Source organism: Polypterus senegalus, chromosome 13 (genome assembly GCF_016835505.1).
Source record: "Polypterus senegalus isolate Bchr_013 chromosome 13, ASM1683550v1, whole genome shotgun sequence".
In the NCBI taxonomy this organism is placed as follows: Eukaryota; Metazoa; Chordata; class Cladistia; order Polypteriformes; family Polypteridae; genus Polypterus; species Polypterus senegalus.
In genome coordinates this window covers 97,279,815-97,306,518 of record NC_053166.1, presented here as the reverse complement: position 1 = coordinate 97,306,518, position 26,704 = coordinate 97,279,815, and the positions used below count along the sequence as shown (strand labels likewise).

The window sequence follows — 26,704 nt, the reverse complement described above, 5'->3', positions numbered from 1 at the left end:
ATGTCCAATAAACATTTTTAAAAGTCCTATACCACTTTGTTGTGAAAAAGGTGATATGTAACTGAACATTTTTTCAGTTCATATATTTGCAGCTTATTTTAAAGTAGCAAAATACCCGCGCTTCGCAGTGGAGAAGTAGTGTGTTAAAGAAGTAAAAAGTGAAAATAACGCAACATGATTGTCAATGTAATTGTTTTGTCACTGTTATGAGTGTTGCTGTCATATATATATACTGTATATTCATATATCTATACTAATAAAAGGCAAAGCCCTCACTGACTCACTCACTCACTTACTCACTCACTCACTCAATGACTGACTCATCACTAATTCTCCAACTTCCCATGTAGGTAGAAGGCTGAAATTTGGCAGGCTCATTCCTTACAGCTTCCTTACAAAAGTTGGGCAGGTTTCATTTCGAAATTCTACGCGTAATGGTCATAACTAGAAGCTATTTTTCTCCATTTACTGTAATGGAGTTGAGCTCGAAAGTCGTGGGGGGCGGAGTTTCGTGTGACATCATCACGCCTCCCACGTAATCACGCAGTACGTAGAAAACCAGGAAGAGCTCCAAAAACCGCTGAAGAAAACATACATTATATAATTAAGAAGGCAGCGAAACAATTAGAAGCGAGCGAGTGACATATAAAACCATATTCAGCGGCTCACGTGAACTGACACAGTGGGCAGACAAAAAGCAACAGTTCCAAAGAGTGCTGAACAAAACTGAATTATACTGCTACGCTCAAATAGACAAACCACACACTGTGGCGCCGGCTTCCGAGGTTCGATTCCCGAGAGGGGATGCACTGAGTATGTATGCGCGCTTCCTGATACATTTTAGCCTCGCATTCCCTTGGTTTGAGACGTATAAAAAAATATGCGGTTAACGCAGAAAGACAGGTCACCAATTGAAGCTTTATGAATAATGGATACTTTATTCGCGATCAATGATTGTTTTGGTAAAGCCATACTCAGTGTATTCATTAGATGAACGGTAAAAAGTAAGAGCGAGGGAGGATGACTTATTGAGGCACAGGCAAAACCACAATAGCACGCTGGCTCGATGTACTGTAGTGCGTCAACTCGATCTGAATTGCGCGATCACATTTGAAAAAATATATCTTTTCAAGTTCTATTTAGTCCATATGTGTCAAACTCAAGGCCCGCAGGCCACATCCGGCCAGCGTGTAATTATATCCGGCCCATGAGATCATTTTATATATTATTGTTAATGGCCCGGGGATATGAAGCGCTGGTAATACAATAAACTACAGATCCTATAATGCAGCGCTTCAACTGCCTTGCCAAACACTTACGCGTTAATCAAGTCTAGCTTATGATGCTGCAAGTTATTGCGGCTAGCCCACACGATGCCGAAGAGAAAAGGTGATTCTGAACATAGAGCCTTTAAAAACCGATGGGAGGCTGAGTATATGTTTACTGACATTGCCGGTAAACCCGTGTGTCTCATTTGTGGAGCTAATGTGGCTGTAATTACAGAATTTAATCTAAGACGGCACTATGAGACAAAACATCAAGATAACCTGAAAGACCTGAATGCAATGCACAAGATACAGAAAGCAGAAGAGTTAAAGAAGAATCTGACACTTCAGCAGACGTTTTTACCCGTGCAAAATCACAAAGTGATTTCAAGTGAAGCTACTTTTATGGGAGACACAAATGCACCAGTGCAACTTGCCCCACTTTCCCTGTTGCCAAGTAATGTCGAACCAAGTCGGCACAACGGTGTTGCCAAATACGCACTTTGCTGATAAACTGAGCGCACTGAGCACTGAGTTCGCACGGCGCTTTGGTGACTTTGGAGAACAAAAAGAATTTTCAGTTGTTTCGCAACCCATTTGCCGTCGATGTGGAAACTGCACCTGTGCAGATTCAGATGGAGGTGATTGAGCTGCAGTGTAATGGCACACTGAAGGCAAAGTACGATACTGCAGGCCCGCACAGTTTATTCACTCCATTCCCACAAAAATGCTCCAGCTCCGTCTACATGCGGCTCGAACCTTGTGCATGTTTGGTAGCACATATCTGTGTGAGAAGCTCTTCTCAGTCATGAAGACTAACAAAACAGCACACAGGAGTCGCCTCACTGATGAGCACCTGCAGTCCATCCTGAGAATCTCCACAACACAGAACCTCACACCAAACATAAACGAACTTGTTGCCAAAAAAAGATGCCAGGCTTCCAGCTCTGATAAAATGACATATGAGCAAAGACAACTGAATGATTTGATTTGTTATTGCTGAAAAGAACAAATTTTATTTATATTTCCAGGTTTTGTTATGCACCATGTTCATATTTGAATTTGTATAATTTTGACAGGATATATTTTCATGGAGAGCAAAATATTATAGTTATATAGTTATTTAAGGTTTGAGTTGATTTATTCCGGAATAATATTCTGTCAACTAAATAAAAACTCCTTCTATTCAAAATTTAAATAAAACTTGAACATATACGATAGTTGTGTGTGTGTGTGTGTATATGTATATATGTACATATGTATGTATATATATGTTTATATATGTGTGTGTATATATGTGTGTGTATGTATATGTATGTGTGTATATGTAGATATATATATATATATGTATATATATGTGGATGTATGTGTATATACAGTATGTGTGTGTGTATATATATGTGTATATGTGTCTATGTATATATGTATGGATATGTATATATATATGTTTATATGTGTGTGTGTGTATATATATATATGTATATATACATATATATATGACAGCAACACTCATCACTCACAACAGTGACAAAACAATTACATTGACAATCATATTACGTTATTATCAAAATGTTTCCTTTTCTTTTTCATTGCTTCTTTAACACACTACTCTCAGCGTATGGTGGTATGTGTGTATATATATATATATATATATATATATATATATATATATATATATATATATATATATATATAAATATGTATATATATATATATAACTGTGTATATATGTGTATATATGTATATATATGTCTATATTTGTACATGTGTATATGTATATATGTATGTATATGTATATATATATATATGATGTGTATATATACAAACCGGATTCCAAAAAAGTTGGGACAATAAACAAATTGTAAATAAAAACTGAATGCAATGATGTAGACATGGCAAATGTCAATATTTTATTTGTAATAGAACGTAGATGACAGATCAAATGTTTAATCCGAGTAAATGTATCATTTTAAAGGAAAAATATGTTGATTCAAAATTTCACGGTGTCAACAAATCCCAAAAAAGTTGGGACAAGTAGCAATAAGAGGCTGGAAAAAGTAAATTTGAGCATAACAAAGAGCTGGAAGACCAATAAACACTAATTAGGTCAATTGGCAACATGATTGGGTATAAAAAGAGCTTCTCAGAGTGGCAGTGTCTCTCAGAAGCCAAGATGGGTAGAGGATCACCAATTCCCACAATGTTGCACAGAAAGATAGTGGAGCAATATCAGAAAGGTGTTACCCAGCGAAAAATTGCAAAGACTTTGCATCTATCATCATCAACTGTGCATAACATCATCCGAAGATTCAGAGAATCTGGAACAATCTCTGTGCATAAGGGTCAAGGCCGTAAAACCATACTGGATGCCCGTGATCTCCGGCCCTTAAACGACACTGCACCACAAACAGGAATGCTACTGTAAAGGAAATCACAGAATGGGCTCAGGAATACTTCCAGAAACCATTGTCAGTGAACACAATCCACCGTGCCATCCGCCGCTGCCAGCTGAAACTCTACAGTGCAAAGAAGAAGCCATTTCTAAGCAAGATCCACAAGCTCAGGCGTTGTCACTGGGCCAGGGATCATTTAAAATGGAGTGTGGCAAAATGGAAGACTGTTCTGTGGTCAACGAGTCACGATTCGAAGTTCTTTTGGAAATCTGGGACGCAATGTCATCCGGACCAAAGAGGACAAGGACAACCCAAGTTGTTATCAACGCTCAGTTCAGAAGCCTGCATCTCTGATGGTATGGGGTTGCATGAGTGCGTGTGGCATGGGCAGCTTGCATGTCTGGAAAGGCACCATCAATGCAGAAAAATATATTCAGGTTCTAGAACAACATATGCTCCCATCCAGACGTCATCTCTTTCAGGGAAGACCCTGCATTTTTCAACAAGATAATGCCAGACCACATTCTGCATCAATCACAACATCATGGCTGCGTAGGAGAAGGATCCGGGTACTGAAATGGCCAGTCTGCAGTCCAGATCTTTCACCTATAGAGAACATTTGGCGCATCATAAAGAGGAAGGTGCGACAAAGAAGGCCCAAGACGATTGAACAGTTAGAGGCCTGTATTAGACAAGAATGGGAGAGCATTCCTATTTCTAAACTTGAGAAACTGGTCTCCTCGGTCCCCAGACGTCTGTTGAGTGTTGTAAGAAGAAGGGGAGATGCCACACAGTGGTGAAAATGGCCTTGTCCCAAGTTTTTTGGGATTTGTTAACACCATGAAATTCTGAATCAACATATTTTTCAATTAAAGTGATACATTTTCTCAGTTTAAACTTTATTTCCGTGATTTATGTTCTATTCTGAATAAAATTTTAGAAGTTGGCACCTCCTCATCATTGCATTCAGTTTTTATTCACGATTTGTATAGTGTCCCAACTTTTTTGGAATCCGGTTTGTATGTTTATATATGTGTGTGTCTGTGTGTGTATATATATATATATATATATATATATATATATATATATATATATATATATATATATATATATATATATATATATATATATATATATATATATGCGAGCAACACTCATGACAATGACAAAACAATTACATTGTCAATCATGTTATGTTATTATTAAAATGTTTCCTTTTCTTTTACTTCTCCGCTGCCAAGCGTGGGTATTTTGATATATATATATATATATATATATATATATAGATATATATATATATAGATATGACAACAACACTCATATCAATGACAAAACAATTACATTAACAATCAAGTTACGTTATTTTTAAAATTTTTCCTTTTCTTTTCATAACTTCTTTAACACACTACTTCTCCTGCTGAAGCTGGTATTCTGCTAGTATATATATATACATACACACACATATATATACATAAACTGTACACATATACATATATATATATATATATATATATATATATATATATATATATATATAATAAAAGGCAAAGCCCTTACTGACCGACTGACTCACTGACTCACTGACTGATTCATTGACTCATCACTAATTTCCCGTATAGGTAGAAGGCTGAAATTTGGCAGGCTCATTCCTTACAGCTTACTTACAAAAGTTGGGCAGGTTTCATTTTGAAATTCTACACGTAACGGTCATAATGGTCGACAACGTCCGCCATATTGAACTTTCTTATTTATGGCCCCATCTTCACGAAATTTGGTAGGCGGCTTCCCTGCGCTAACTGAAACCGATGTACGTACTTATTTCGATGGTTTGACGCCACTGTCGGCCGCCATATTGAACTTATACTTATAATATAATATAATACTTATAGTTATTGTGTAGGTATTTTAGACTTACTTTACATTGTTCAGGTACCCATTTCCTTTATCATTCCAACCGTACCCGCATTAACATGTCTATCGAGGTGATCACCATCAATCAAAGAACTGTCATTTACCGAGTGGTTTCCATTCCCAGAGATGGCACCTACCTTTTCCATTCTCTTTGTTACATATTGCACGGCCATATCAGGCTCACTCTTGATATTCGGAGGAACATTGTGTCTTATGTATTGAATGACTGGGACAGGTTCAAGGTGTGGACTGATGACGGTACAGGAGATAATTATACTACACAGGAGCACTATAAGAGTGAAATGCTTAAGCCCTTCACCTATGCATCTGCATGTGAGTTGATGGCTGCCGCTGAATTGTTCGGTTGTTGCTTTCAAGTGTAGCGAAATGGCCAAATATTTTACACCTTTCAACAACCACCAATGCCTCTTAAACATCTTAGATTGACAGGTGACGATTTGAGTAGTGGACACTTTGATGTTTATGAATGTTTAAACTCTCAAAAGCTGGATGTGAAGTTATCGATGAAACCGGTTGTGTGCTTACAACGCTTGATAGATGCCGAATGTCACTTCAACACAAGTCCTGCAAATACTAACGTAATTGAAACAAACCATGAAACTCAAACCGATTATGACAGCAGCAATCCAAGCTGTGAGATTTGAAACAAGATTACTGTTCACATGGCCAACTGTACATTGCATGCTCAAGAGTAAGCTCAGCGCACAGCTTGGTCATATTACAACCGGAGGGCTGAACTGACAATGTGGTTTACAAGGAGATTCTTAACAGATAATTATTGGTATATTTTCCCTCAGTTTAAAAAGGTTTAATATTCTTCTTAATAAATATTTTAAGAAGCTGCGAAGTGCGGGTATTTTGCTAGTATATATATATAGTATATATATATATATATATATATATATATATATATATATATATATATATATATATATATATATATATATATATACACACACCCTTTAGGGTGCGAGCAGCTGTTGCTCATTGCATAAATTTTTCTTCACCATAGAAATGTAATGTAAAGACTAAATTCAACTTACATTCCTACCAAAGATATTTCTGTCGACTAAATAGAACCTGCTTATATCCAAATAGAACTTGAAAAGATATATTTTTTCGAATCTGAGCGTACATTTTAGATCGACTTAATGCGCACTACATCGAACCCCGTGCTATTGTGGTCTCGGCTGCCTGCCTCAATAAGTCACCGTCACTTCACTCTTACTTTTTTACTGTTCATTTATTCATGGGCCTCGCTACAGTTTTGTTTATTTTCGGGTTGTAATGTTCATTAAATTTACGTATGATCTGGTCCATTGGCGGACCGTGCATCTCACACCTAGGCCTTCAGTACTGCTCCATCTGAATCAACCCGCCCCTCAAAACTATTTTATGGTTAAATAAAACATCTTAATATGCAGAAATACAGTATAAAGAGCCGCTGCATCGCAGATAGAGCTCCTGTAGCCACAATAAATGCCTTTATTGTATAGACAAAACAGGGGTGAACAAGTTTCTTTCTACTGCAGCCACAGCCACGACACACATAAAAAATATCAATAATAACTCATAAACTTGCAATATTATTTAGGAAAATCGCAACATTTTATTCACCAAAAATTCAGATTATTTGTAAACAAAATCCATCCTCCTCTCTTTCTTTAAAAACCGTTCAATCACTCTGTCATATGGATTATCCGTGCGCCTCAGTTTCATCAAAAAGTCCCTTTCTATCGCCATCGAAGCTGGTGCTTAAACTCGAACCTGCAGCTTCTATCCAATCAATGGGTCTGAATACAGTGACGTCGCCGTACGCCTGCTAGAGGGCCGTACTGCCACTAACTCAAAATCTGATTGGTTGAAGCAACAGGTTAATCGACATTTATTCTGTGTTAGAGTGTCTGCACAAAGGATTGTAAAGTCCTCTCTGCCTGGCAACAAATGATGGCTGAAATGTGATTGATTAAATGCTTTAATACGAAAACACATGCCTGGAAGCAGCACAACCATCGGAAAAGCTATGAAAGGAAGCGGACAGACTATTTGGAATTATTTAATAAGTATTCATGGACAAAATATAATTAACAACAGTTTGTGATTCAGATATTTTTACTTATGAATATGCTAAGCACAGTCCTTCACCCGCGAATATTTACCTTATATGGGCAGGCAGTCAATTACGTGGGAGGCGTGATGACGCAAGACACAACTCCGCCTCCCACAGCCATCGAGCTGCAGTCTATTACAGTATATGGACGAAAAAATAGGTTCCAGTTATGACCATTACTCACATTTCCTACCCAAGTTTTGTAAGTAAGCTGTAAGGAATGAACCTGCCAAATTTCAGCCTTCTACCTACACGGGAAGTTGGAGAATTAGTGATGAATGAGTGAGTGAGTGAGTCAGTCAGTGAGGGCTTTGCCTTTTATTAGTATAGATTTAAATTATCAGACATTGTATTTCAAAGTCATATACAAAGAGAGATGAAATGGGGTTTACAAATTATCCATATTTATTTATTTATTTTATTTCTTATCCTTCATTTCTACATAGATAGAGAACATTATTTTTACAGCAGCTGCACATAATTGCTTTGGCACTGGGTGTTTACTGTAGACATCTCCTTCTGCGTGTCAAAAAAATCCACTGCTGTGCTGTTCATTAGGCTTTAGCAATTGCAAATTGACTTTCAGCAAACTAGTGACTGTGATTTTTTGTTATCACTTGTGGCAAAGTAAGACATCCCTTTTGGGCACATTATCACAGAGTTTTACTTTATTTGTATTTTATTATTGAATGTTAAGTATGCATAGGCTTCTCTGTTTTAGTTGTTCACATTTTATTCACAAAACAAATTATTTTTTTGTAAATTATGTAGTACAGTGTATTTAAAAACGTATTCAGACCTCTTCCATCTGCTCCAGCATTGTCTTAGAAGTACGCTTCATGGCCATGCTGAAATGTGAACTGTCACCACAGTCTGAGGTCACATCTACTCTGGAGTTGGTTTTCTTCAAAGACCTCTCTGCATTTGGCTGCATTCATCCTTCACTCAATTCTGACCAGTGTCCCTGTCCCTGCCACCAAGAAGCACCCCATGCACAGAGTGTGGAACCAGCTATAGCCTATAGTAATGAATCCACAAGGAATTTCACTTTGCAAAAAGATTTACTAAACTATGGTATTTTTCAACCAGTCAAATTAACACAATTGATCCATAAGATAGGTATTTAATATTTATAATCTCCCCAATATATTCATCTCATCTGATGGAAATGCTGCTTTTCAGAATGTAATACAAAAATAACAGTGGAGAGTGCTTTTGAGTAAATAAAAGTAATTAGTAACTTTTATTGTTTGTATGTCAGTAGACAGTTATTCAAACCCACTGTAAAATTAGGCTGTATTAATATTAGCTTTTGATGCCAATACAGAGTTGGAATCTTAAGCATTTTTGGCTTTGAATAAATAAACTTTAAATCACCTTCGTAACATAACCGAATACTGCTATTGGTCCTGTAATAAACAGTTCTGCTACCATCTGTTCTGTATCAAACAAAGCCCCTGCCCCACAAACATCACCTCCCACATCTTCAAGCCTCCTCCAATACTGTAGATGCGTTCTCCGGTCCTTGCCCCCATAAGCATCATGCTGCCAACACTGCGCTTCATTATAGAAATGATAGAAGGCAGGTAATGAGCAGTGCCTGGTCTTTTTCAGACATAATGCTTGGAGTTTTTCCCAAAAAGATTGCAATTTTTGTCTCATCTGACCAGAGGCTATTTTTCCTCATGTTCTCAACGTCCTTTAAATGTGATTTGGCAAACTCCAAGTGGGCTGTCCCCTATGCCTTTTAGTAAACAGTGGTTTCTGCCTAAATGATGGAGTGCTACCGAGATGATTGTCCTTCCAACAGGCCATCTAGTTAAACCTCCATAAACCTGACCATTTAGTTTATGGTTACCTCTCATACTCAGTTTGGTCTTGCTCTGATCTATGCCTCACTAAAATTTTATTGCAAAGATTCTGCAACTTCTTGGTTGGCTTGGTTTTTGTCTTGACATGCACTGTGAATTGTAGGACCTGTTATACAGAGGTGTGTGTCTTTTTAAATTACCCCAGTCAATTCAGTTTGCCACAGCTGTACTCCTATTAAGTTCTATTCACATCTCAAACATAATTTAAGCAAACAGGATGCACCAGACCACAATTTGTCAGAACCTGGACTTGGGATCTGTCCCTAGATCTGAGAATGTCAGTATTCATTTAACAATGTTCCCTTTCTTATGTCTCTACTTGAACATTATCATTGTTTTCATAATGTCACTGTGGCATAATTTTTCTGTTTGTTTTTCTAATGAGCACAGTCATTTTGAGGTTTTTAAAATTTTTTTTCATTGTAATATGTTGATAAATATGGATGTTTCTAGCCATAATTTGGATAAGGGAAAAAAACTAAATTATCAAAAACAAAAAATTGTTATTACTGGAATTCTACTGATTAAGAGATATTGTAGAGCAAATCTACTTACGATCTTTTAAATGTCTCCAGAATGTTTGCTTTACTGTCAGCTTGAGGAGCTTGAAAATAAAAAAGAAAAGAGTAATATGTTTTCCTCTTTACTGATGACAAATGATATCTACTGGTGTATTAATCTTCAAGTTAAATTAATACATATCGTCATACCTCTCTATATAACCTAGAGCATTCCATACTGCCCAGATAAATGTTATTTTTTCACTCTTGCAGTCCTGTTCTTGGAACAATATAGTATGACAAAAGCATTTAGGAAGAATTATGTGGCTTTTAAATAATCATATTTTTTTTTACAGATATCAGAAATAATTAGTAATCTGGCAGTTATTAGTAAGAATAACAAGAATATAAGTGGATTATATCAAAAGTAGAAAACTGGATTTAGCTAGCACAAGTTTTTCTCAATATTTACAACGAGTACAAAATATAATGTAAAATATATACATGATGCAGTATCACTATAATTTATTTTTCACATTTTATTCTACTTAAAAGAAGTGTTTCTTTCAAAATCCCAAATGTGTATGCCACATTTTGTGAACTCCTAAGCAGTGGTGTGGCTGTTGTTTATATCAGCTTTAAAAATGTGAACTTTAAAAGCTGTAAAATTTCACAAGAACTGTTCATTTTATTCTTGTGATATAGTGTCAACAAAATGTTTACTACATGCTTATACAAATATTTCCAAAAACTGCTCAAAGAATATTCTAGGGATATCAAATACATTTCCGTATTTCTGATGAAAGCCGAAGATGATTTATTCATCAAAACAATACTTCCTTTAACATATAAAATATGAAATATGGAGCAAATTTAAAAAAAAGTTGATCACAGAGGAGAAACAGTACAGGCAGTTCCCGGGTTACATACGAGATAGGGACTTTAGGTTTGTACTTAAATTGAATTTGTATGTAAGTTGGAACAGGTACATTATTTTAATAAATGCTATTGCTGACCAACTGTAACCAAGTGCTCTGCCAATGAATGATGATGGAGTTTCACTTCTCTCTGACCTTTTTATTCTACTTTATTTTCAATGGTGATGGTTTTTCCCTTCTTTACTGCATCACTAGCACTTGCATCAGATTTGTGTTTCAGAGACATTCTTGAAGGGTGAAGACAAAAGGTTAAGATGAGCTCTTCTGCACAGCACTATACATGCTATCACAGCAAGAAGGTACCTCTCATCAGCATGGCTGGTATACTGATGAGAGGCAACTTCCTGCTAAGTGCGTAACAGTACAAGCAGGCTTGCTATTAAGAATGAATGGGGGTGGCGAAGGGGGGAATTCATCACTTGCCCACCACACAGTCACCTTCACTACAGTATGCTGCCTGTAGCGTCCGCCCACCAAGAACGAACACGGTGCGGCCAAAGGAGGGCAGTCAATCACCCACCACCACCACCCCCATTCAATGGGCAGCCATCCGAGGCACACTGCAATGCTACCCACCACCGCCCCGTTCACCCTCAATGGCATCCGTTCAGCCACAACCGGGTCACCGCTTGCAGCATTACCAGCCACCCACCGAGAACGAATGGGGCAGCCGTGTGTGATGGGCGGGCAATGAAACGCCCCGCTCCATCCAGCCTGTGTCCAGTCAGGAGTAGTGGACGGGCAGCAATCCGCCCCATCAAGCCTCCGTCTTGCACACGAGCGATAGCTGTGGCCACGGTGACTATGGACCACAGGTCACGCTTGCCACCGGGAGCCGCACGAGGGACTCTACACTGCGCAAGCAGCGAAATCTCCCCCCTCCAGCCACTGCTTGCAGCATCCCCATGCTGAAGATGATGAAGCAGCAGTTACTGAGGCACATACGTTACAGCTGAGGCCCCATTTGTAAGTCGTAGGTCAGATGTCCGTAACCTGGGGACTACCTGTACTAATAATTCAGAATGGCATGCAAAGCAAGATGCCTTCAATGGTGTAGCTATCACTTTGCCTCCTTCCATCTTGCCTGCTTGCAAACCACAGTTAACATCTTACTCAGCTGTCCAAGTGTGTCTCCCTTTCCCCAATCTTGTCACACCTACCCTCAACATTAAGGTCAAAGGTGCAACTGTCACATTTGTCTTTTGAAGTTACTTCACATCTGTATCCGCCTGAATCCCCAGCATTAAGTTTAATGATCTTCATTTCATAGGTGTAAACCTAAAAGATATTAAAATTAAATGACAATTACCTACAAAATAAAATGGTAAGCACTTATGTAAATCACAGTAGATGTCAAGATCTGACAAATTATAAAACATGCTTAAAGAAACAGAAAATTCTTAATGTCCTTTACCTTGGTGTTACGATCATAGGTTTCCTTAAACTGGAAGTGTTTGCCTGCCTTGCTGCTCAGGTCCATCCATTTTCCTTTCAACCATTTCATGACAGGCTTCTTCACCAAAGCTGAAGAATCAACTTTAGCTACAAATGTCATATCGCTTCCTGGAATCGATTAAATGGGTAGATTTTGAGCACTTGAAAATCCTAGTCTGCCCACTATATAAAGTACAAATAGCTTGTAAGCCAAAAATAGCAATAATAATACAACATATCTTATAAAAACTGTCAGTTATCTTACCGACTTCTCCATGTGTGGACTCTGGTTTTTGTACAAAGAGACCAGTCAACTCTGTCATCACTAAATCACTAGCAGGTGTTTCTGCAAAGAAATTCATTCATATTCATTGTACAGTAATGACAAAGAAATGTCTGTATGCTAACAGGAATTCTACCCATTCAACATTTTCTGATTGTGCATTGTCAGGTCAACATTGGGTGCAAAGTAGGAGTCAATCATGGGTGAAAATTTCTTTAGTTCTTTAGCTTCAGTTTAGATAAATTAGCTTTTTGGTCCTATACTAACCAATTATTGTTTTTGGTTCATTAATAATAATAATAATTCATTAATTTATGTATCACACTGTACCTGACCTCCTTGGCCCCTCCTACAGGTGGTGAGCCCATGGGAAGGGGGACCCACGTTGCCTCTTCAGGCTGTGCCCGGCCGAGCCCCATAGGTGCAGGCCCGTGACCAGGTGCTCGCCATTGAGCCCCACCTCCAGGCCTGGCTCCAGAGGGGTGCCCCAGTGACCCACTTCCGGGTGAGGGAAAATGCCGGCCAAAGTTTTTTTCTTAATAGGAGGTTTACTGAACCGTTCTTTGTATCATTCCTCACCTAGGAGGTCGGGTGCAGTGTGAATTGGGTGGTGGCTGAAGGCGAAGACCTTGGAGGTCCGATCCTTGGCTACAGAAGCTGGCTCTTGGGACGTGGAATGTCACCTCTCTGAAGGGGAAGGAGTCTGAGCTAGTGTGCAAGGTCAAGAGGTTCCGGTGCACCTCGATGCTCAGCTTGGACTCTGAAACTAATCTCCTTGAGAGGGGCTGGAATCTCTACCACTCTGGAGTTGCCCCCGGTGCGAGGTGCCGAGCAGGTGTGGGAATACTTATTGCCCCCCAACTTGGAGCCTGCTCATTGGGGTTTACCCCAGTGGATGAGAGGGTAGCTTCCCTCCGCCTTCAGGTAGGGGGACGGGTCCTAAAAGTTGTTTGTGCATATGCGACGAACAGCAGTTTGGAGTACCCACCATTTTTGAAGTCCCTGGAGGGGGTGCTCTAGGGCATACCTTCTGGGGACTCACTTGTTCTGCTGGGAGACTTCAATGCTCATGTGGGCAATGACAGTGAGAACTGGAAGAGCATGATTGTGAGGAATAGCCCCACCCGATCTGAACCCGAGCAGTGTTTTTTTATTGGCCTTCTGTACTTGTCATGGATTGTCCATAAAGAACACCATGTTCAAGCATAGGGGTGTTCATATGTGCACTTGGCACCAGGACACCCTAGGTCTCAGTTCAAAGATCGACTTTGTGGTCGTGTCGTTGGATTTGTGGCCACATGTCTTGGACACTCGGGAGGAACAGAGGGGCGGAGCCGCTTCGATGGTAGGGGAGGATGCTGGTCAGGTCTGGTAGGCCCAAACGTGTTGTGAGAGTCTGCTGGGAACGTCTGGCAGAGTCCCGTGTCAGAAGTAGCTTCAACTCCCACCTCCGCCTCTATTGTTGAGGCGGCTGACCGGAGCTGCGGCCGTAATGTGGTCGGTGCCTGTCGTGGCGGTAATCCCCAAACCTGTTGGTGGACACTGGCAGTGAGGGATGCCGTCAAGCTGAAGAAGGAGTCTTACAGGACCCTTTTCTCCTGTGGGAATCTGGAGGCAGCTAATAGGTACCGGCAGGCCAAGCGGAATGCGGCTTCGGTGGTTGCTGAGGCAAAAACTCAAGCTTGGGAGGAATTTGGGGAAGCCATGGAGAACGACTTCTGGATGACTTTGAGGAGATTCTGGTCCACCATCTGGCGTCTCAGGAGGGGGAAGTAGTTGTGGGTCGGTGGGGGGAGTACTTCGAAGACCTCCTCAATCACACTAACATGACTTCCAATGAGGAAGCATAGCCTGGGGACTCGGAGGTGGACTCCCCCATCTCCAGGACTGAGGTCACCGAGGTGGTCAAAAAAACTCGTTGGTGGCAGGGCCCCCGGGGTGGATGAGATACACCTGGAGTTCCTCAAGGCTCTGGATGTTGTAGGACTGTCTTGGTTGACACACCCCTGCAACATTGCATAGACTTCAGGGACAGTGCCTCAGGATTGGCAGATCGGGGTGGTGGTCCCCCTCTTTAAGAAGGGGGACCGGAGGGTTAATTCCAAATACAGAAGGACCACACTCCTCAGCCTCCCTGGAAAAGTCTATTCGGGGGTCCTGGAGAGGAGGGTTCGTCAGATAGTTGAACCTCGGATTCAGGAGGAACAGTGTGGTTTTCGTCCTGGTCGCGGAACAGTGGACCACCTCTATACCCTTGGCAGGGTCCTGGAGGGTGCATGGGAGTTTGTGCAACCAGTCTACATGTGTTTTGTGGACTTGGAAAAGGCGTTCGACCGTGTCCCTCCAGGAATCCTGTGGGTGTTGCTCCGACAGTATGGGGTACCAGACCCACTGATAAGGGCTGTTCTGTTCCTGTACTACCCGGTTGTCAGAGCTTGGTCCGCATTGCCGGCAGTAAGTCAAAGCCGTTTCCAGTGGGAGTTGAGCACCGCCAGGGCTGCCCTTTGTCACCGATTCTGTTCATAACTTTTATGGACAGAATTTCTAGGCACAGCCAGGGTGTTGAGGGGGTCCGGTTTGGTGGGCTCAGGATTGGGTCACTGCTTTAGCAGATGATGTTGACCTGTTTGCTTCATTAGGCAGTGAGCTTCAGCTCTCTCTGGATCAGTTCACAGCCGAGTGTGAAGTGGCTGGGATGGGAATCAGCACCTCCAAATCCAAGACCATGGTCCTCAGCCGGAAAAGGGTGGAGTGCCATCTCAGGGTTGGGAGCGAGATCCTGCCCCAGGTGGAGGAGTTTAAGTATCTCTGGGTCTCGTTCACAAGTGAGGAAAGAATGGAGCATGAGATCGACAGGCAGATCGGTGCGGCGTCCGCAGTGATGTGGGCACCGCATCAGTCTGTCATGGTGAAAAAGGAGCTGAGCTGTAAGACAAAGCTCTCAATTTACCAGTCGTTTTTTTAAATATTTCAAGGTTTTATGGTTTCTAATGGTTGTAATGTAAATAAAGGAGATATCACAAGTAAATTCCAGACAAAAAAAGCTATTTAAATTAAAATTAAACTTGCTGTAGGGTAGAAACTGTGATGCAATTTTTAAGTTCAATAATCTGCATTTTAGTTTTCAGTAAACTGGACTAATTTGGATATTCTTATATCAACCTTCATCAGGATAACACTATTTGTTGTATTTTCTCACCGTTTATTTTATTTATTTACTGTTATCAAATTTTTCTGCCCTCCATATTCAATGACATTACTTGGAATTATTTGGACTGTCCTAATATTAGCCATTCCAGATCCAGAAAAGCACATTCTCAAAACTTGAACTTGAATTTATATTCTGGAGCACATATTTACTGTATGTTTATGAAACGCTGATGGTTCATATCAGATTTTATACAACACAAATTTAATTTTACTTACCATCTTCTGGTAGCTCATCTGTAAAAAAGACAATAAAAAGGCAAGGATTAGTTCACATAAACTTTTAATAGCACATGCATATTTAAAATCACATCTAAAACAATCAAAGTGACTCTGGTTTTTTTTGTTAATTCACAGTAAATAAGAGTTAGTTTGGTTTCTTTGATCACTTCAAAGAATTTTAGGGAGCAATAAAGTTTAAACTCATAACTACAGTATATTTCTAATTTCTATTTGGACAGCATATTTCAGGACCACAATCAACTAGGTAATGTCAGAGATCATTAGACAATGATAAAGTTCTAGAGAGACAAAGGGAGACATGCAATAAGTAAATAATGAATACTGGTGGAATACCTGAGTCTTTTTACTAATAAAGCTCTTAGAAGATTTACAGTTTTTTCTTCAAAAGCATGTTAAATTCCTGTGTTTTATCAATACCTAGTCATTTAGTTTAATTTCTATGAACACAGCAAATAATGTATTATTTCCCTGTGGAGCGTATATTTAGTGATTCCTTTACAAAGTATTTTTGATTTCCTACGGCTACACTTGTCCTGAAGAATATATTCTTTGTTAATGATATACATGGTTCATACATACAGTATATCATTTATAATGTTATTATGCACTTACTTAAACTAATATGCACTCTATAATAGGTTCTTATAGCTCTTAAAACTGTCTAATAGCTTCTTGTATTTAACAACTGAAGCAAGTTAATTTTGTATGCTTAATCAAGTCACGTTATGCTACTGCAAAAAGAAAATTTGTCAAATAAACTGACGCTGGTAGTGAATTAATTTGTATCCGACCATTTTGTATACCTGTTGTACATATGATATTAATGACCCTATGACCTATGTTTTTTTCTGTGCTTGAGGTCAAGATGTCAGACCCAATACTGATATCAACTAGTGCAAAACATACACTAGATCTGGGTACCATGCCAGTTCCTCATATTGGACAAGTTTAAAAAATTTGAAGAAATGAGGCAGATTGTTCAGGATTGCTGTTTATTCAGTGTGTGTGTGTGTCTGGTGTGAGTGTGTGTGTACGTATGGAAGTCATTTATGTGTATTCATAAGTTAAACTGCTGCATACAGTTTGAAATTTATTCACATATATATATATATATATATATATATATATATATATATATATATATATATATATATATATATATATATATTATTATTAAGTATACTGCTCATTTTTAAAAATTTACTTTCTTTATTTCCTTCTCATTGGTGTTTAGGCATGAAACTTCTGGTGGTGCCATATCAGAAATTTCCTTTATATGTGTAGTTTTCTGAAACGTAAACATTAACTCACCTAACTGAAAATCTCTTTTTCTGTTTAATTTCATTTTGTTGTCTCAAGAGGGAAATTTAGCTTGTCTGCAGGTTTTACAGACAGACCACAATATAACAGTGAAAAACATCATAAAAAATACAGACAACAGCCATAAACTTAGTAAAAATAAATATAATATAGCAGTGAACATGATACTTATGTGAAACATTAGATCCAACATATTACACATAATAATGAAAGTAACATTTAGACTTGACTTATAAGTGATGCAAATAATAACTGTGCGTCCCATGATTTAAGCCTTTGTGTACTTATTAAAATTATTTAAAAGAACAATAGCTGTTAGAAAGAAAGAGTATTTGAACCAGTTGCTTTTTATCCTTGGAACCTTGAACCTGTGATCTGATGGCAACAATTGAGAAAGTTGTGGTCAAGATCTGTCTGACAGAATACACCGTGCTTTCTAACACACTTGTTTATTAAACAGGTCCATCAGATTACTGTAGACCATCAAGACCTTGTTTTATTTGTTTTTTTTTTTTTTTTTTTGCTCCATTTCATAATTTGATTCGGTTTTTGTTGTTGATGTTAAGATTTCCAAACCAGGACAGAAGAACATCAGTAAAGACAGACTAAATACAAGATTTATTTAAGAGTAACATAGTAGTAGGACCCTAAAAGACTCAGCTTCTTTAAACAGCAGAGGCACTGCTGTCCCTTTTGCATATAGCTTCTATGTTTTCTTTAAAAGTCAGTTTTGAGTATATTATTGTCCCAAGAAATTTATAACTGTCAACAATCTCCAGTACTTAGTTTTTGATAGATGTTTCCTATGAATGAATGGTGTTTAATCTAAAATTGATTATTAGTTCCTTATGTCATGAATTGAAGTCGGAACCATAACGAGAAAATGGGCTGAGGCTTCCCAAAAGCATTCACTGACCAGTCAAGGTCTCCTATGCCTGCCTGGCAAAGACCTTGCCCAATTGGGCAAAAGCCCTGCAGTCCCAAAGGGGGGTTTAACCTACAAAACAACTTAAATGTCCCAAAATATATTAAAAGACCCACAAGAGAAGAATAACCAAAAATCTTGGCTTGTGCACAGAAAGGTAACAAAGAATCTTCAGAAATGAAAGTGTTTATTTTTAAAAATGTAAAAATACAAAGAAAGTTCACAAGAGGCAAACCAAAGGAAACATGTCCCGATATGTAAATCCAGTAAACAGAATCCAATAAACACAGCAAAACAATTAAATAACTGTAAAAAAGAAATGACAATACTCGTAAACACTCCAAATGAATTCAGTGCACCATGTCTGAGCTCTACTTCAGCTTTGCCCTAATAGTGAGAGAGAGGGTGCAGACATGGAGATGCCATGGTGACCATGCCTCTTGGGTCTACACCAAACAAAACACAAAGGACAAAAGAACATTTAAAGGGACAGAACACAAAAATGAAAATAACAGAAAATGTGTAAAAATAAGACACATAATCACTCGAAAGCAATAAAGTACATAAACAAATGCAAAATCATAATATGTTAGTTTTTGTAATGTTTAGGTGTACAAAAAGTTAGCAAAACCATTTACCAGTGAACCATGAGTTGTTTTGTTCTTATTAAGTAGGCAGTACTAAGTCACTGAGTCATCTTCAAATTTCAAGATGAATTTTCAACTTTACTGTGACAACCATTAGTGTAGTTCATGTACAAAAAGCTGAAAGAATACACCCTGAATAGTGAAAAAAAATGCACATTTACGCACCTTTCACATCACAAAAAATAAATTAAACAGTGACATCATTATCACTAGACAACATATGACTATGCACATTTAAAGCTAAGTTAAGTAACATCCTTGCAACCCCATGCTGTTTAGTATTATGAAGCCTCACCAAAAAAATTACACAGGCCAGACAAGGAACATAAAAGCTGCCACAGAAACATGAATCACTCCAGGCAGCCTGGCTCCAAAATGAAAAGTCAGGCTTTAAGGAGCTCAACAATACCTTAATTACTCAAAAATGTCCTACAATTGAGAAGGAAACCATAAACATCAGACTTTAGAACAACATAAAATAGGCTTTCTTTGTACTTTAGAGTTTATTAACACTAGAATCACTATAGCCAATGCTGTGTTTTTAAATTTTTAATTATTTCTTCAGCATATATGTCATGCCCCTGTCCTTCCTTGACTTTTCCTAAATTGATTACGTGCAAATGCCCATGTTTTTGTAACTCTAAAATTCTATTCAGAAACTGTAGATATTTTTCTTTTTTCCAATATAAAATCCTCTTTTCACTGCCACAGGCAATGTACCTGGACATTGATATCAGTATGAATCACGGTATCTCTCTTCCAGTACACACTTGGCTGTATTTGCATATTTTTTCAAACCAAAAAAACTAATTAGGCACTGTTATGAAGGTTATTATGTGTTACTAACCAAATGTGAAATCCCATCTCTCTCTCCTCCAGACAACTATACAATTATCACAAAAAATATCAGTTACAATCACCTAAAAGTCTTTCAGCACATGTAATAATAAAAATCATAGGCTAATCTGAAAACTCAGAACACCAGTTATTTCAGTTAGTGAAAATGTATTGTCATAGAAGGCAAGGTCAGGCTAGCCTCCTTGCCAGGATGAATGGTGGTTCCTTACACAACCAGGAGGCCTTCATAACGGAAGGACAGTGGAGGGAGATGTGTGCTACCGCAACAATGGCTTAAAGGAATGACCAGCCTAACCTGTATACATGGCGAAACTCAGTGGTACAGGTCCGCCACTTGCATCATTAGTTACAAGGGCAACATCCGAATGATGCACCTGGTGGTCTTTCGAAATCCATTGCTTCCCATAATATTGGGAAGTGACTGGCCTGATAAGAAAAGCGTTAACACACACCTCACTTCCAATAAATCTTTATGCCTTTTAATGGATGGAGACTCGCTGTCTCAAATTGTCTCCACGCCACGTAATCAGCCAACACTAAGGGATCATGTGGGGATTTAATGTGACGCAGTTGAGACCGAGATGTTCCAGCCGAGTATGTCATCTACCAGCGATGACCCACCTCAGCCAGAAGTCACACCCACTGAGGTCAACACTGATCTCTGAACCTAGTTAACTTTCTAATTTAGGCAAACGTCAGTCTCCTTTAAAAATTTGCTAGAAGTGCTGTAGTCTCTGTAGATGGCCAACTCACTAACCCTAGCATGCCTAATGGACTTCACTTTGTCATTAATAATGATTTACTCTACAGGGTAGCTGAACACGAGGGGAAGGTGAGGTTACTACTGTTAGTACCAAAGACCTTCCGGCGGCAGATCAGTGAGCTGCTGCACACCCACCTCCTGTATGCCCATCTGGAAGCTTACAAAGAGGATTGGAGAGGATTAAGCTCTGATTCTATTGGTCAAGGATTAACGAGGAGGTCCATTGTTTCTGTAGCTCCTGTCTGGAATGTTAGTTCCGACAGATTCCTTTTAGGGGCCGTGTTCCTTTAATTCCTATTCCCCTTATTGATATTCCTTTTAAGCATATCAGGGTTGACATTGTAGGGCCCCTTGAACCCTTGGACTGAGGATATAAATATATATTGGTCTTCATGGACTATACTACTCATTAACTTGAAACTGTCCCATTACAGACAGCTAATTCCAAAAATATCACATAGGAACTTGTAGGGGTCTTCTCTTGGGTAGTTATCACCTCTTGGGTCGTGAGTTCATCCTTGTTACTGACCATGCTGCTTTAAAGTGGATGGCAGTACATAAGGAGTCGAACCTGCGAGTAATATGCTGGTTTTTAGACCTTCAGTTTTACAGGTTTTCGGTTGTTTATCAGTGAGGCTCTCTCCAGGCCAATGCCAATGCTCTTTCTCGAGTTCACAAACTCTTGGTTTGGGTTGCCCGAATGAATGGGTATGGGCTGAGAGGGGGCTGTGTCACACACGTGCGTTTTGGAGACAGTTTGCGGGCTCAAATAAATGCATTTTTACTGCCCTCTAACTCTTTCACTTATCTTCCTGCAGAACAAACAATGAATTCACAACCTAACCAGCACCTCAGCTCCGGTTCCAGTGCTTAAGACCCCGCCTCCTCCTGATGTTACCTCCGGTTCCAAAATGCCATTCACCCATGATATCTGTAAAGTCTGTAAAGGCATTATTTCTTTTTTTTCTGCAACTGCTCTACAATATACGGGGTGGATCTCCAAACCTTTGACAGTATTTGTGTGCTTATTTTACACTTGATATGAGGATGATGGAACACTGTTACTGTGGTAAATAAATGTTTAATATGTTGGAATGCTTCATTAGCTTCATTAGTCCAGGTAAACAGTTAACTCATCTTTCTCATTAATGAGCTAATTTGTGAAATGACTGAACTATAATACTTTATAAACCTTACATAATAGTTTGCAAAGCCCATAAAGCTTGTTTTAAGCTTTCAGGAAAAGGACAGTTAAGGATGGCTTTTATTTTAGAATCATCCATGGCTAGACTTGTTCTTGAAATTTCATAACCAAGAAACCAGATTTATTACTGAAGTGTTTAAAATTATAAAAGGAATTACTACAGTGGATCAAGACTTACATTAAAATCATTTCTGCAACAAGAATATAGGGACACATATGGAAACTTGTTCAGGGCAGATTTCTCACAAATGTTAAACAGTTCTTCTTCACATAAGGAACCATAGACAAATGAAATAAATTAATTCAATTGTTCAATTGTTGGCCTTCAAATCTTGACTTGTTTTTATTTTGGACAATCTAGGTAAATTAGATGGATTAGCTTGTTGGGCTGATTGGCCTTTTCTAATCACATTTTTTCTAATGTTCTAATAATTATAATATATAATATTCTCAAATCCTTTTAGTCCAATTCAAGGTTGCAGGGACTATATCCAGGCAGTACTAAGCGCAAGACAAGAAATGGCTCTGGAAATGATGCTGGTTGATCACAGGGCATAATAATAATAATAATAATAATAATAATAATAATAATCCTCTTTAATAAAACCCTTGTGTGCGTCCAGTGTCCGTGTGTGTGTGTCTTCTGGTGAAGTGCGCATGCCCGGGGCCACACAGCACGTGTTCAGTCTCTTCCTGTGCATTCCCTGTGTGTGCAGAGAGAGACACACACAGGTGCGTGCGCATGACAGACAGACAGACAGACAGACACTCAGGCCTGCCCAAGAGACAGACAGACAGACAGACAGACAACACGTACACACACAAACACGCACAGGCAGGCCCACGCGAGAGACGGACAGGCACGCACGCACACACGCACGCGCAGGCAGGCCCACGTGAGAGACGGACAGACACGCAGGCAGGCAGGCCCATGTGAGAGACGGACAGACATGCACGCGCGCCCAACAGAAAGACGCACTCACACACACACAGGCAGGCCCTCATGGGGGACAGACACGCACACACACACACGCAGGCCCGCGACAGAATCAGACACGCACGCACGCACACACACACAGGCGCACGTGTGCATTGTTGCAATGTTACTTTTCTTGGTTGTTTATTAGATTACGGATTTTTCAAATGTTCATTTTTTTCCCTGTGCTTAAAACTCATTAAAAAAGGTGTTTTTAGCGAGCGGGTCGTAAGGCTATAGCGCGAACTGTTGCAGTGTTAGTGTTCTCTGTTGTTCAAGGTTTTCTTAGTGTTATTCAATGTTTTTACATTTAGTTTACTATTACGCTGTGCATTCAATGGTATTATTAACTATATTTGTGCATAAAATCTTAAAAAAATATATATATATTTACATACAGTTCATACGGTCTGGAACAGATTAATTGTATTTACATACAATCCTATGGGGGAAATTACTTCAGTTCCACTGTATTACTTTCCAACAAAATTACAGGCATTTTACGGAAATAGAAACCAGTATTACTGAGAGAAAATTAAAGGCACACAATACAATGATGCATATTACAGCCACATACAAGGTCCCTTGCCATTTAATACAGACTGTTCCTACTAATGTTTATGCACTACTGTTCTAGCGCCCGTTATTGTAACGGGCTTAATGTCTAGTAATAATAATAATGATAATAATAATAATAGTTTATTATTATTATGGTCTATCCATTTTCCAACCCACTTACTTAGTTCAGGATCAGGGTTGTGAATTATTAATATTATTATTATTGTTGTCATTATTATTATAGATATATATAAATGAAAGAACTGTGTATGTGTGTTTGTGTGTGTATTGAGCAGTCCGCTTTGCTCATGCTCAATCTCAGCCACTAGATGGCGTATGTATGAACTTTTACATTTTTTCGGCATTTGTATATACAGTGGAACCTCGGTTTGCGAGTAACTTGGTTTTCGAGTGTTTTGCAAGACGAGCTCAATTTTTTAATAAATTTTGACTTGATAAACGAGTGATGTCTTGCAATACGAATAGTATGGATACACTTTGTCTGCTGAGCGTCATGTGATCACAACTGAGCTGATGGTTCTTCTCTCTCGCATGCGCGTCTCTCTCTCTCTCTCTCTCCTTTTCTCTCTTGCTTGTGTGCGTCTCTCTCCTTATCTCGCTCGCTCGTGCGTGCGTCTTTCTCTCTTATTATATTGTCTCCTATTCTCCGTCTGAGTCTGAGTGCCTCACTCATATAGTCAAGATCCGTATGAGCGTATACTGTTTACTACAGCATTGTGACTGTGTGTGTGTGTGTGTGTGCTGTGAAGTGCGAGTCCCCGTCTTGCACCCCAAAACACGAAGCTGAGTCTCAGTACTTTAACAACACCAGCTTTATTCAGCTTGAAACAGCAACAGTGCGGTTATTTATTGTAGCGGGATCTTTATAATGTTCATTGTATCACTCATCGACGGCAGGCACTTATAGCATGTCTGTGATCTTTTTGGATATGCTTATACGGTGAACTGCTACAGCATTGGGAGACTGCAATTGCTTTGGGACACTCTTCCGCGTGTCGTCCCGTTGGGTGGAATCCTACAGGAGTTTAGAAACTCATTCACACCAGCCATGATTCTTTTTAAAGGTAAAGTGCAGGTTAATTTGTTTTATGTATTTTTACTTTATATTTTGTATTAATCCTTTTTATATGAATAGTTTTGGGTTGTGGAACAAATCATCTGAGTTTCCATGATTTCTTATGGGGAAATTCACTTTGATATACGAGTGCTTTGGACTACGAGCACGTTTCCGGAACAAATTATGCTTGCAAACCAAGGTTCCACTGTACCTCACTTTTCACTACAAAAGACTTGTATCCAGCAAGCACTGCTGCATGACATCATGCTAATGACAGATATGAAGAGGCTCAACAATATGCAAGTCAAACTCTCTTACCTCGAGGCTCACTGGCTGCATCAGGAGCAGGCTGAGGAGCAGGAGCTTCTTTTTTTTTCTCTGAAGAAAAAAAACAAAACAAATGTAAAATAGGTAATTACTAAATGCAAGGCAGCAATATAAATGAATGAAGCTACAATACGTTTTATGTTTTCTTACAAATGACTTTTACTATTTGTAAATGTGTAGAAGTAATTAATGTAAAGAAATTGCAACCCTAACAATTCAGTATATTTTTAGACATTCCTTTGGGATGAACATTTTTACAATATACTGTACTATGTTTTTAGGAATAAATATATATCTACCTTCTAAAAACTATTGCAGTATTGTTTGTGCAATTCATTGGTAAAACAACAGAGAGGAAGTGAACCATACAGACTGTGTGCTTCTGGGATGTTGTTAGTGGATAGAGGTTTAGTAGTTTCAGCTATGAAAAAAATGATATTGTAGCATAAAATAACTGATATTCTTATGTTATTTTAAAAATATTTCAAAACAACTTTCTTTCCATAGACTAAGATAAGTGTACTTTTGTCTTCTATTAAGGTTTTTGTCTTGCACAACTGACACTATCCTGTCTCTCTCTGTTAATCAGCAAAATGCCTATCTGGAATGACATTGATTCCGATGGCTCTGATTAATAATCTAGTAATTCATGTATATTAAAAATTTAAGAGAGGCTGATTATTGTTATATTTGCAAAAACAAAACATTAAACAATATCATATTGAAAAAAATGGCTGAAACGGCCTACCTTCATAGATTGTAAAATTCTGTTGATATCAATTTAATGTTTAATTTACAATTTATTAGCACATTTTCCAATATGTTGCTTGTAAGGTAATGCAAAGGATTGCTAGTGAGAAAGATTCAAATCCAAAATTAATCAAGGAAAGCCAAGTGAAAGGAAATTGGTGGATTTTATTTAAACAAAATATACATATAAATACATAGGCAAAAACAGAAGGAATAGCAAATAAATAAATAATTTACATGACAACTTATTTAAAAAGGTGGCAAGTACACTTCCTTTTGCAAAAACACCAGAAATATTTCCTTCATACCTTCTTCTCAGATGTCACTGGCATTTCTTCATCTTTGCTAGGTAAGCCTTTGCTACCACTCCAATACTGATCCTAAGCCTTTCTATTTGGAGAGCAGAAGGAGCTTTCAAACCTTGGGTTGGGACTACTTCTGAGTCCCAAACTTGAATCACTTTGGAGGTCATAAATGTTCAGTAGAACTACTGAGGTTGTCCATTAAGAACTTCCCTGGTGAACTGAGATGTCCCTGCAGCCCTAAACCCACATCTATATTATAAGAGGTGGACAAAACCAACAAAAGCCCTAATAACCTGCAGCAGGAGGTTGTGCATAAGACAGTATGTGTTCCTTTAACCAGTCATCACCTACAATTTTGGAATCTCTGCCAAGACACATTAGAAATGGATTCCAATCCAGAACAGTGCTCAGCTGTTATGTCAATGTGGATGTGCAAACCTTTACAATTTGTGGGGAAAAATTTAAAGGTAATATCAGGAAGGAATTTGGGAATTGTGACACAACTTAACAGTTTGTCTGATTTTTCTGCAGTCATAAGGATGATGACCTGGACAAGCCCCCCAAACCCATCTCCAGTTTCCTGCCAGCCCTTCCTCTTTGAGACTCCAAACTTCATAGTCCCTTCATATTCAACACGTGGTCAATGTCAATGTGACTGAAGATTTTAAAAAGAAAAGCATAATGCTAGAAAGTACTGATTTGTCTACTCTATTTGTATAAAAAGATAACTTGAGGAATGTTTTCATGTGATGTTTCAAGTGACATTTTCATGCAATACTCATTTGCCTTCAAAACCATACGTTGTATAGTTTTCATC

The 26,704-nt window shown here is 38.7% G+C and overlaps 1 protein-coding gene across 1 annotated transcript in view; it reads right to left on the bottom strand.

Annotated features, from left to right (window-relative positions):
- Positions 1-26,704, bottom strand: part of mybpc2a (myosin binding protein Ca) — a 131,219-nt gene that overhangs the window by 84,146 nt on the left and 20,369 nt on the right. Inside the window, exons 2-7 of the mRNA XM_039773892.1 lie at positions 24,824-24,883; positions 16,153-16,170; positions 12,709-12,789; positions 12,424-12,572; positions 12,170-12,287; positions 10,127-10,175 (exon numbers count right to left, since the gene is read on the bottom strand). Of these exons, the coding sequence (XP_039629826.1) occupies positions 10,127-10,175; positions 12,170-12,287; positions 12,424-12,572; positions 12,709-12,789; positions 16,153-16,170; positions 24,824-24,883 (475 nt within the window). The remainder of the gene's footprint in view (positions 1-10,126; positions 10,176-12,169; positions 12,288-12,423; positions 12,573-12,708; positions 12,790-16,152; positions 16,171-24,823; positions 24,884-26,704) is intronic.